At 33.2% G+C, this 13,657-nt stretch overlaps 1 protein-coding gene across 9 annotated transcripts in view; it reads left to right on the top strand.

Moving 5' to 3' along the window:
- LOC138709044 (RING finger protein 145-like) overlaps positions 1–13,657 on the top strand; it is a 71,827-nt gene that overhangs the window by 45,803 nt on the left and 12,367 nt on the right. For 3 of the 9 annotated variants that reach the window (XM_069839529.1, XM_069839536.1, XM_069839528.1), the window contains exons 2-4: positions 2,711–2,825; positions 4,200–4,310; positions 6,350–6,500. In XM_069839529.1, coding sequence (XP_069695630.1) covers positions 2,795–2,825; positions 4,200–4,310; positions 6,350–6,500 — 293 coding nt within the window. In that variant the 5' untranslated portion in view covers positions 2,711–2,794. The remainder of the gene's footprint in view (positions 1–2,710; positions 2,826–4,199; positions 4,311–6,349; positions 6,501–13,657) is intronic. The other 6 variants (XM_069839531.1, XM_069839530.1, XM_069839535.1 and 3 more) reach the window with 3 other exon arrangements.

Below are 13,657 nucleotides of genomic sequence, written 5' to 3'. Positions count from 1 at the left end.
TGCCGTCTTGTCAGTGTTGCCAACTGTTACCAGATATCACCATATGAAGTAAGATCACGATCCTACGTACTGAATGACTTGTTTACTTACCGTACTTTACCTTTATGTTGGAAGGTTATTCTAAATAATTCAATAATTTGTAACATTTTCGTAGTCAAACTATACGAGACGTTTGCAGGTGTGTCCGCTTATCGGCGGTGGCCAATAGCGGCAGTGCTGCGTTGCAACATATGGGCACGCAGACTCGCCGCATACTTGCCGCTTAGAAAGTTTCAAGATCAATTAACAATTGCGCTCAGAAAATTGATATGTTGTAGGGACCCTGCATGTATATATTATGAATATTTAATGTTTTCTGAACACAGAAACAAAAATCACATTTGTACCCCCAATGGTTCCAATTTTATGGGCTAATTTAGTAAAACCCCGATAAGACAGTGTTCATGGGACCGTGTGTAAACCGCATATTAACCGGGATCGCGTATTAGGCGGATATACTAATTTTGACTTACAGTATCTGTTAGCATTTTTCTTTATTAAATATATGATTCATGAAAGGTAATATAGTATTACTCCATTATTTAATTACATTTAGACATTTACAATATGTACAATTCTTTCGAAAAAAAAGTCATTTGTAGATGTTTGCCGTGCGCGTGCTCTCCAAGCCCTCATGTTTACCATACTTCACTTTCCTGCGCTTACATCCTCCCGACGTCGCAGCTGCAGTGATTGGGTCGCGATTTTTCGTTATCGTCCTTAATGTCGATGGTGGGATTCCTAATGAATTAGAGAGTACTGTTCTCATCGTATTTTCGTAAGATTTCCAACTTTTCCGACACAGAAAACGCATTGTAATCGCACTCACAGACACTTTAATAAACTAAAAGACAACAAATTAACCAGCAAAAATGCCCATTCAATGCTGTTACAGTACATTGTTGAAAATTACATCGAAAATATTCCACAAAAATAGCGTATTATGCGGGACTTGACCGCAACAAATGGGGTATTTTATAAAGGCGTTATAGTATAGGCAGGCATACAATAACCGCTATTTTTTGCAAGAATATGCCTTGACAGCATGGACATAATGCTATTTAGGGCCATGTCAATTCATTTGTACAGAAAATTACTATTTCAAATTAAGCTTATCATTCAATTTATTTTATCACACTGCACCTTTGTGTTATTCGACAACTTTATTAATCCCAATAATTGTAATGTTCTGTACAATACGAAATGCGCCATATTATCATGTGTCAGTTTATTCTACATAACGAAAAAATCACAAAGAAAATTGATTTGATTTTGGACTAAAATGCTATTTTGTATTTTTTTTATTGTTTTAAATAAAGATTCGTTAATTTTTTTTACTGAAATTATTCATACTTATTTCATTTATATAATTCCCAGATAAATTGATTTGTGCACAATAAATGTGAACAAAACTCATCAAATAGTTAGGAAAAATCTCTTAACATGAACATAAAACTTTTTCCAGATAACATTGATTTCTTTAACACTATGAAACAAGGAAAGTAGTTCAGTGTTTCGCTTTCATTTTGTAGGTAATACAGAAACAATGTACTATTCTGTTAGTGTTCATATTTCTCGTCCTTATTTTGAAATTACTAAAGGAAGGCCAATTTTGAATGATATCATTCCTGTTGAAAAATAAAAATATTGATTGTATAACTTATTGTGCAAACTTGTAAAGAATCGTATCATGTAAAGATTGTATGTAAAAATCCATTACTTTACGCCACAATCATGTTGATATTTTACATAGGCCTAAAGTTAAAAATGTTGTGCTTTATCATTGTATATTATGATCTATTCTGTTTCATTTGTATAGTAGATGGAAATCTGATATAGCATCAATATAAATCAGAAGATATTTACTGTATTTAAATTTTAAAAGTTTACTTAGGTTATAAAATTTGCTACCAAGAAATGGAATCAATATACCTATAGTTGCAAATTAGCTCAGTGGATAGTTGTTGTTTTCTAATGCTAGGCTTTTGACAATGAAGTCATTTGACCTCTTGCACTCCAATATTTTCAAAGATATTGTCATGGTCAGCCACTGATGCACAGATTTTGAGGTGCTCAGTGAATAGTAAATACCGGTATGTTTTATTGAAGTACTGCATTTATTCCCTACATTTGAATTGTCAAATTTGTATCTATATGACATTATCAGGAAGAAATTTATTTTCCTCAAGAATCTACATTCTACATTGTCAATATCGCAGAAGTTAACAACCAATAATTAGTTTTGTCACTGAATAATCGTAGTATAAAATGGACACTTTACAATGTAACTCAATGAATGAAAATTTTAATTTATGTAAGGTAGTATTATAATTTATTGATTGTACGTTTGATTATTTTAGATACACCTTCCAAAACAGATTACTAACCACTATGCCACCTTTCATATTTGGATCAAGAATCATTCATATAAATGGAGGCCAATGCAAATCACAGCTCTCAAAGTCGCATTTTTATGTCAGTGATATAATATACACAAATAACATCATTCACAGAATTCTGTAAACACAATAGCACACTTCTACCTGTTAATGCTTTTCCTAGCTTTCATTGTGACATTTCTGTCCTACTTAAATAACAGAAATAATCGCCACATTAAAATTATATTTTCCAGAAACAATAATGTGAAAATTACTTTATAATGTTTTGTTAGGTCAAATCCTATCCTGGCCTCTTTGTTACAAGACTTATTATGTTTGATGCAAGAAAGGAGATAAAAGGACGTAAATAAAGAATTATGTTTCCAGCAATGATTCATCCAACTCCTGGTGAGTAAATCAGTTTAACTGAATTAAATGAAATGGAAATGATCCTTGAATCCAATACTTTGTGTGTGTACCATTGTGTCTCACTACGATTCCTGAGTTTCCTTACATATGTAGGCATCTCATTTAATCCTATTTTTACATTTGATTTCCATTTTGTATAATTTATCGAAACATTTCACATTTATTACTTTACTTACCGTATCTAAATAATTTTTACTTTTATAAATTTCTTAGAATAGCCTACTGACCAAAGTTTTTTAACGAAATATGGAATAATTTAACAGTAAATTATTCACAAACGTGGAGAGGACAGAACGATGAAGAATTTGGAAAAATTTCTGTTTACGTACAAAAAAAGAACTTATTTTTGCTTATCACCAAACGAATTTCTTTTCAACAAACATAATTTGTATGAGTGTATGACTTCAAGGTTAAATGAAGTTCAGACTGTATACCTATCACAACAATTTATCTAAACAAAGAATTTCTCGCCTCTGACAATTTTCCATTTCCTCTGCACTTAACTCTGAGCATTTTTAACTAAGATTAATCCATAAGATTATCATAACCAATTTTTGAGTTCCTTATGTAACTCTTTCTGTCGCAATTTGTTTTCCTTTTATTTGCATACATGCTTCATTTAGCTTATTTTAACTAACTGTTCTTCTCAGCTATGTTATATTTCATATCTATTTTGCCTTTTATTTATATAGAAGCACTAAAAAAAGTAACAATTTTGATGCCTATCATCAGGTACCAGTAGAAGAAATGTATAAAGAGCCTATTGAAGAGTTGTGATATGTACGAACATCGATAATAATAGAAAATGCTTATTTAAAACTTTAACGAAATTAAATGTAGGACGAAGTTTTTGTACTTTATCACAGTTGCAGAAACATCCAACATATCGGAGTTTTCACTTCATCATCAGGGAAAGTAAGAAAAGAGAAAACATATTTTGGGCTCATAACAGAGGCTGATGATGGTACCGATACAACATTTTTAAACACTGGATGTTTCTGCTTGTACGAAAGTCCAAGAAATATCGTACCATTATTTCGAAAATAACTTACAAAAATTAAATGATTATGAAATATAAATGTAGAATGGAAAATTATGTTGTATAGATTCAGAATTTCTCCCATGAAGAAGAAACATAGAGGAAAAGATACTAAACATGCTTACAGATATGGAATTATGAAGCACAGAATAAACTAAGAATAAAATTTATTTGAGGCATTGGAGAATAAATTATATAGAGATGTGTCAATGTGCTTATATATGTTAAACTAGAAAGAAAGGTAGGAATTATATGATAATCTGTATAAAAATATTAATAATGTGCAGTCTCTTAAATGTATTTGTTTGTTTTAGTAGTTTTACAGGCTTTCTATGATGATGTGATTCTGTGGCCAATCATGGTGGGAAACCCATACCGCTACCGAGCAGCTCTACAGCAACTGGAAAACAGAAATGCCACTGCAGGTAAAATATAAAATATTTTACTTTAATTAGGAATGAATATAAGTAAACACAAAAATTCACCTGGTATCTCAAATATTGCATAATAAAATGAAACAAATTTTATAATAATTACAGTTGGATATTCTTCTCTTGTAAACTAAAAAATCACACTTTCGTTTATATTGTTTTGTAGTGTGGAATTCAGGCATTTTCTTCCAAATAGGAAACAAATCCACTTTAATATGTCTTATGTACAAGGTTGTTGTGTACATTATTTTAGAGAACCACCATAAAAAAAAAGATTAGACACCATTGTCAGATTCTATAAAGTAACAGTAATCGCCATTATGCAGTAACTCAGTATTAGACCACAGACTTATCATTTCGTGAATTTGGATTCAATACACTGCATTAACTGTAATGGTATCTGCTTGTGGCGAACAAGATTGGAGAATAAGGATTTTTTTTTCAGCACTTCCCCATTTTCTTTAACTTACACTTTCATTCCATCAATATGCTTCACTTCCTCATTTCATATCATTTAATCTCGTTTAATATGATAAGGGGAAGCATATGAACCTCTATGATATCAGAGGGAGATAGATACAATTTTCTGTCCGTAATGTTCACGATCATGACTAATGAACTTCGGTGACGCCTAGGGCGAGACCATTTTCTCAGTCAGTGTTGTCTTTCAATCACAAACACAGTATATACTGAGAATACAGTCCAACCATCCGAAATAAGTTTGAAGTAAAGTCTACCTTCAAAATTTCACCAAACATACAACGAAGTAGTTTTGTTGAACCAGAAGTTGCTAGCTGGTTAAAGGATAACCTTTTTTTTTTTTTTTTTTTTTTTTTTTTTTTTTTTTTTTTTTTTTGTCTGAATGCTTAAAAAATTCACTTTATATTTTAAGTGAAAATCCTATTCTGAAATCAGTCACCTAAAGGGTTTTTCAGTAGTTGATAGCTGATCTCAATTTGTCATTCAGTTTATGCTTTCATCAATTGAGGATTTCCCTGGAATAACAACGTAATGTAACTTACGTCGTTTTTATCGTTTTCAGCATATATTGAATCCTTAATAACACATCTCCCTCTTGATAATATTATTTCTCTCCAAAAGACACACGCTGTCTAGAAACATTTGAGTGTCGTTCTACACAATGTTGTTATACCAGATCTAAAATGTTTTATTCTCTGTATCTCAAATTTAAGATTTTGTAGTTAATTTCCTGTTCCAGAAAACACTTCAATTATTCATGTGAATGTTGTCGAATGTGGTTATTCGTAAACTAAAGTTTTCGCAAGGTAACAGAAAACAGCTAATTGAAAAACGTTGACCATTCTTGGGTGCTTAGTAATAGTTCTTCTTCCAATGTAGTTTACAGAGCCATATTATAAGATGTAGCCACAGTTGAAGTTTGTCAGGCTGGTGTCACCTTCGATCAAATGTTTGATCTAAATCGATGCTTTACTTTTATGCACCATTTCCTCATCTTCAATTCTGCAAATGTCTTTCATAGCTGTTTTGCACTTACTCCTTTCTTCCAATAATGGCGCCAAAGTATATGAATGGGTATTTCTTTGTCAAGCATTTCACAACAAAAGAAGCACGTATTACTATAACAAAAGTAAAGCACATTAAAATAATAATGAATACCCATATAACATTTTATTGGAGGGGAGGGAAAATATGTGCTAACCACACATTACCTTCATACTGGTTAGACGATCATTCACCTCTGCTGAAACATGTGGACCTGAAGCCAGCAGCTGGCCCTCTATGAGTTGTTGCATAACTGATGTAACATTTTAGGATTCGTTCTGAAATCAAACGTTAAAAAGGTTATAAATTTATGTCTCATGATTTTTAATGAGTCTAATAAAATGTGAAGGTCGAGTTTAAGTATTTATGTATGGTGAGTGTCTGTATTGTGCTTACCATAAGATACAATGGTTTTGGGTTAAAATCTCAAGTAAACGTGTTAACCGTTTGACTTTCAAGGATGACCCATACTATGAGATGTATTAATTAATTTTCCGTTGTGTTTGCAGGGTGTCTGTTGGCATTACTGTTTCTCATACCTCTGGCAGCTCGTTTGTACAGTATGGTCACTCTGCTTTCACTGGCTGTAATTTATGTGACGGTCATTGTCCCAGTGGCAACAGGCTTCTACTCAGCTGGCTCACTCTTTGCTAGAATGAGGTGCGTCATCAAGCGGTGACATACACTCCCTGATCCCACCAAGGTAACCGTCCTGCTCACACACTGTTACAAACTTCACAGATATATACATATTTACTAAGTAAAGACATGAGGAAATAAGTAATCAATCCAATATCGCATGCATACTAAAGCCGGATGCTCATAGAATGAGATGTGGTGTGGCGCAATGCAACATTTTGTCTGATGGTATTTGACTCCCATTGATTTTTTATCATGTGACGTACTGTATATAGAATCAGACGTGACAAGACGGTCTCAAATAGACACAAAGAGACAACCCTGAATGACTGCTTAAACTTGGTTGTGAGCAGATGGTCTGATGGCTGAAGTGTACTGCGCATGCGTGAGTAGCCATGTTCATGATTGCAAGCTTCCACTATATAGTGAAAATTATTCAGAATGAAGCTTGATGTGGATAAATTAGTTGTTTTAGAACAGGAAAAACACACTGAAACGATGTCATGACAATAATGTGGTTTCTAAAATGTGGGCGGAAAGAACTTGCAAATGAGATGAAAGCATGAGGCGAGTAATAACTAATAATAGGTCTGCTTCTCTGCATTATACTGTAACGGTCTTACTAATAAAAACTGCATATACAGACATTTAACTGTGTTATGCTTATACAATGAGTAGCTCGTTTATAAGTCGTGTGTAAATTCCTTACTAATAATCACTACATACGTCGTGTATAACAGTCATAGTTTCGTCATTGCTTCATTACTAAAGGTAATAGAATATCTGAGATTCTCTATTGCATCTGGTAGAGCGCTCTAGTGTGCCGTGTTAAGTATCGATAGTACAACTGGCTCTGATCGATTACCACGCTATATTTTGGTCAAAGAGTACAAGCTACAGCAATATTATTCTAATTATTCTGTACCATTTGGTTTGTTCTTCTGTGATTACAAGGCAACCATGATCATAAAATGACAGTCGATACTAACAGCTATTAGAGGGGCAGCCATTTTTTCTCTATACATAACGCTTAAACAAGGGATTTCGTGTATATAACTACTGCAAAGCAATTAGTAACGTTTTCTGTCTCAACTCTGCATAAGTCTCGTATAAAAACTATTCACGGTTTATTAGTAAGACGATAACTCATTATTGATTTAATGTAGTTTGTAATCAAAAGTAGCGATACTCATTCTAGTGAAGTTTTTTAAACATTTCTCGTCACTTCTCAGTCCTTGCATGAGCCAATTTAGATGAGATCTTTCATTCCATTGATCTACCCAAAATCTACGTTTATTCTCTTCTTCTTCTTTTCTTCTTCTTTTCTTCTTCTTCTTCTTCTTCTTCTTCTTCCTCCTCCTCCAAAAGAGTGACAATGCATAACAAAAGCACATTGTCCTCATCCATTGGGGACATTTTCTAGCTAGGGCAGTTTTCCAAACCCACACATCCAGCAGATCAGTTGTCGCGAGCAGACAGTGTTAAGTTTTCGTGAGGCATTGTGTCACACCATAAATAGGGACCCTCAAATCTCTTGAATAAAATCGCCTAAATTTCTTGAGTGACAAAGATAAAAATTCTTGAGTAAAATAATTAAATTCTTGGGTAAAAAAGAAAATTCTTGAGTTCTGTGATCATCTATACCTGAATTAAAACAACTCAGTATGGTAACAGGTTACTGTTTACAGTTTTATTAGTATGCGAAGGAAAAAGAAAAATAGTAGCTTCCCATGCAACTCACTTATTGCAGAAATTGCACAGCATTATATTATCTCCGGACCTCTTCATTTCATCTTGGGAGAATTGTTTGATCCGTTCATCTAAACTGAGTTTCGGCAGCATAATGAATGTTTCTCAAACAAACGTGCTACTACTTTTCCTTATCCTACTGGAACGAAACTGAAGTGTGTGGAGATATGGAGATAATGGACGTGCAAGGCAAGTTGTATCTTTGTGCATTGGGGTATTCTTGTATATTTTCGTTACACCATCATGAAAATAGCTCTCACGTTTGGGTGTTCACAGATATCGTCATTGCATCACCAAGGGAACAGTCAGTGCTAATTTGCTTGGGCCAGCGTGGCCTTTTATCCATAATGGCGTGATACTTTGTTTATAGCGTGAACATATTTGTTTTGGTGACATTTTTGTTTCAGCATATTTGTTTTGGTACTTTGTTAATAAATTGCTAAATGTGGGGGGAGGGGGGAGAAGAAAGAAAAAAAAGCACAGTGGAATAACTGCTTTAATTTACGACTTTTCGCTAGATGCTATTAAATTTCTCCAGTAAAATTAGAAATTCGTTGATAGAGGCAAATTTAAAGAAATTCGCGGGTACTTGATGTGTCGAAATACACATGTGAATATGTTACAAATTACCTAAATGCACGTTTTCCATCATTTTGCAATGTTTTTAAATTTTGGCGAGTCGCGAAATTTGAGTGTCTCTAACCATAAAGCAAAACATCGCGTTGCAAAGAGCCATGTTGCATCTGATTCTGTGCGTACCCTGCCTAAGAGTACGTTAAAATTCATTGTGTTAATTTAAAAGATGTTTAAATGCAATAATACAGAAAGAAACTTATATAATTTGGATTATACACCTGAGTGTTATCGTCCTGTACCCAACCTGCAAAATCGTTTTCTATATTCTTTTGTTCAGCCCTCTGCTTGTCACGTTTTTCATTACTTTCTTTGCCCATGTCTTCTTCGGTCTTCCTTCTTTTCATTTTCCTGGTAATACCATTGATGTTCTCTCTTTTTTTTTGGGTGGGGCTTTGTTATAAGATATAGTATTGTGATGCTGTAAACATTATTTCGAGATTTTCAGCGAAATACACGTTTTCAGCATCCCTAAAACTGAATAATTTGTTTTTGACATGTTGTTCTCTTTCTCATAAGTAATCTGTGTGACAGATTTTAATAATCAGCATGTACGTCTTAGAAAAAAAATTTGTCGCACAGATACTTTATAAGTCCCAGAAAGGAGACAGTGCACATGATCAGAGGACAAGCAACCTGGTTCACAAGGGAAGGACTAGTTGAGGTAATAGAATTAGTTTTATTTCGTTATATTCTTATTATGTGCACTGTCTCCTTTCTGGGACTTATGAAGTATCTGTGCAACAAATTTTTTTCTAAGACTGTACAGTTCAGGATTTATCTGGGGATGATATGCATGAACCACAATCATTTTACTATAGAATTAATCACTCTATATTTGAAAGAAATAACATAAAATTCGCTACTAAATTATTATTGTTTTTTTTTATATAAGTTAAAGAATCAGGAACTTTTAATAATTCGGGATGGACATGATTTATACTTTGTTTACCCATGAAACACGTGTGAGATCGGTATCTGTTTCAAATTGTATTAGACTACACAATCTGTCCAACACATAAAAGAAAGGAAGTGTGAGAAACAGTGGCTTCTACTGTGAGTTTTGGATACAATATTAACTTTACTGTAAGTGTCTTAGGCCCGGTTTCTTCAACCTTTGTTAAAATGCACCTAACATAGCGTTAATTAACTGTAAGTTAAAAGTATGAATTGCTGTTAAAAATATTGCGTTTCTTCAACTTTACATTTCACATTTTAACATTCTGTTTGTTAACTCTCTGTTAGGACCAGAGATTCTAGAGTTTAACCATAACCTATAACCATGTATAGGCTCACTTCTGTTTTCTGAACTCTGACAATTGCGATTCTCGCTTGTTTCCGTTGTTTGATTCAGAGAGGATAGAAGTCTTTCTATTCTCTCAGGTTTGATTTCTGCTTCTTTCCTCATCTGTATTACAATAGCGTGGAGTGACGTATTGGTATTGCTGTTGTGAAATGGAAAACACTGGAACAAAAAGAAATCATGGGACTAATTTCTCTTCATTCGAAAGAAACCTTCTGCTGGAAATAATTTCGCAGTATAAACCAATTAATGAGAATAAACAAACAAACGGATCTACGTTGAAAGCGAAAAGGGAGGCTTGGCAGAAAATAGCCTATACCTTTGTATGAACTTCTGGTCTGTCAAATCACAGAAATCATCCCCTCTGTTTATGTGTTCATGGATATCATTTTCTAAATAATCCAGATATAAAAGTTCAGCATCTAATGCACCAGCTGTATTGGATACTTCTATGCAAACAGAGAGCTAAATGATTTAACTGCATGAAATTGGGCAGTTAAATTAACATGGGTTTTAACTGCCTGTTAGTAGTTGAAGAAATGCTTCAACTGTTAAGTTTACAGTTAAAATGGAATAACACACTGTTATAATGTAACAAAGGTTGAAGAAACTGGGCCTTACTCTTTAAATGAATGTACACTACCTGTCAAAAGTTTTCAATCACTTATCACAACTATAGATTTGTGGTTAAAACAGGGATTTTGTTTTGAATATTCTATCATATCATAATGCTAGAGAGAGAAAATATTTATTTTGTTGGTCTGTTTAGTTTTTCCGATGTGTTTGTACATTGAAATAAAGTATATAGTTGTTTTCGTAGCTGATCGAAAACTTTTGAACGATAGTGTAGTAAGTTACGAATAACTTTCCATTAGGGATGTAGGGTAACTTTTAAGTTATATTGATGCTAAAAAGTTATAGTCTTATAATTGTCTTATAAAGTGTCCTGTATAACGATCCAGCAGAAATGAATGAAGATCACTTGAAGACCTGTGAAGCATTAAGATCAGAAGAAACTACAGTTCAAAAGTATTGGAAAGCACGACTGCTAATGGCTTCATTGCCAGATGCAAGGCACTAGACAACAACAACAACAACATAATTGAAGCTTTTAAATAAGTCCTATGTTATATCCTTTTCCATTGTGAATTTTTCTTTGTTATTGATTCTCTTCAAATTATCGCCACCATACTTTCTGTATTTATTCGTATTTGGTGCATACAATCACCTCTTTTAAAGCTACTTCAAGCACTGCTGTAGATTCTCAAGAAATTTTATGACCCTGAAGCTCAAATGTGTTTTTTTCTTCCAAGTCTTCCATACAGATAATTAAAATAATGGAAACCTTCTTTTGTAATTATGAAAACAAGGCATAAGACTTGTATTAAATATTAACAACCTGTACACATGATTAAGCTACAACACTCTTTATGTAGACCTACTGACAAAATGTTTAAGTATATATTTCATTATAGGGAAGATTGGAGAATACTGGGTTTTCAGTGAAAGACGCCCTTGGGCAGAAAACTATGACTGAATGAATTTCATTTCTTATGATTCAAACTTAAAATGATTTTTAGTTTTTAAAATATACGTAAGAAAGATAAAATGTATAAAAAACTATGTTAGAATTGTTTTTTCCTTGTCAGGTTATGCACCATTTCAAATATTTTAAGCTATGTTTTAACACTGCTAGCACTGTAGCCAGTATTTGTGTTTAATGTATGTCAAGTAATATGGTTAGAAAGTTAAAAATACAAATATCTCAAAGCTAACTTTTTGTGACTTAGAATGTTCTTAGTCTATGGTCTTTTATTTATTGTTTTCTATGTTGAATTTTTATTGTCATGCATTATTTTCCTAGAAAATTAGTGCTGACATTTCTCATTACTTTATAATTATTTTAAGTTATTCGTAAGAGAACTTTTGTATAGTTTTTTGTGTGATTTTTGTCCCTTCCTTTGCCAAGATATCAGCTTTCTTATTGCCATCTAACCTGCAGTGAACTCTCATTCATCATAACATTACTTCCTTCCCAATATTTTGGAGTTGGTTATTCATAATATGTATTTCCTTAATTTTTTACATTTTGGGTATGTTCCAATTGCCTGAATAGCTGCCCTAGAATCTGACAATATTATAATATATGCTTACATTTATGTAGCCAGTAAAATAAGGATTGTAGAGATGAATATATGATACACGGATGATATGTCCACAGACAAAATGTCCGGTTTTTTACGTCCACAGTCCAAATGTCCAGTTTCTTCTGTCTTTTACATTAAAGTCCATTAATTTATAGATCCAGTTATTTAAAGTCCACTACATTACAGGTCCATTTGTAGTTGTGTCCACAGATGGTTTGTCCGTAATTTAAACGATCCACAAATCTGAAGTAATAACGAATTTAAAAAATCATCAGTCTGCTTTTAATATGATGGAATTAATACAGTCAACCGGATGTACCTTATTTTAAATTTTAATATTACATAATAACTGTAATTGTAGCAATTTGCTTCATTATCGTTTTCATCATAAAGTTCTTCTGCATACAGTTTCAGCCGATAACTAATGCCTCTTGAAATATCTGTCATCACCGTTTTCTATATATACATGGTAATTCCGTTCCATTTCCTCAATGTGTCTTGAATTTAAAACATAGGACTTCTTTATGGGATGACGTATTACCACATGACCTGTCATTAATTGATTTATTAATAACTGATTGTCATTTTGGTCCTTCTGCAAGTTTTCAATGAACTTCCATATGTTAGCATGGTGAGTTACTATACATTTTTAAAATTGGGAGTGTCATCCTTCCATTGTATTAATTGTCCTTTGAGTCCCATTCAAGACTAGGTTATAAACATTCCAGACATGAGGAGGAAAGCGAGGCGGTACCTCCCGTATTCTACCTCTGGCAGGTATCCTTCTTACGAAGGTCCTTTCTATGTATAATGATAAATCTAATACTGATTCCTCTACACCATCAGAAACTTCATAAAATGTATTCACAATATGATCCAGTGATGTGGAAGGTATGGACATTAACTTTGGAATGTCATTTCTTACTCTGTCATTTTCCCTGTTATTATAAGCAGCCTTTAATCCAAGTTGAACAAATGACGCCAAATGGCCTGACAGAAGTGGAAAAGACAACCTTCTATTTCTGTTCTGTAAGATGTATTATGGACATTATAATTAATTGACAGTAAACGTCATTGTATGAGTATATAATGTAATGGACAAAATTTCTTGTGGACATATTTGTTTGTGGATTAAATGTCTATGTACGTTACGTTCAGTGGACAAAACACTTGTGGACATAACGTGATTATGGACATTTTTTTTCTTTGAACTTGATGATGTAGTGGACCTATCATCCTGGAACCGAATATATGGCGTCAGTTTCTCCATCAAAATATGTTGTGTTTCTTCTAACACTTTTGTAGGAAGAGAAAACTGACAGATCCCACCTGCTCCAATCTCTTTC

This window comes from Periplaneta americana, chromosome 11, assembly GCF_040183065.1.
Source record: "Periplaneta americana isolate PAMFEO1 chromosome 11, P.americana_PAMFEO1_priV1, whole genome shotgun sequence".
Classification (NCBI taxonomy): Eukaryota; Metazoa; Arthropoda; class Insecta; order Blattodea; family Blattidae; genus Periplaneta; species Periplaneta americana.
This window is presented reverse-complemented; position numbering and strand designations above follow the sequence as displayed.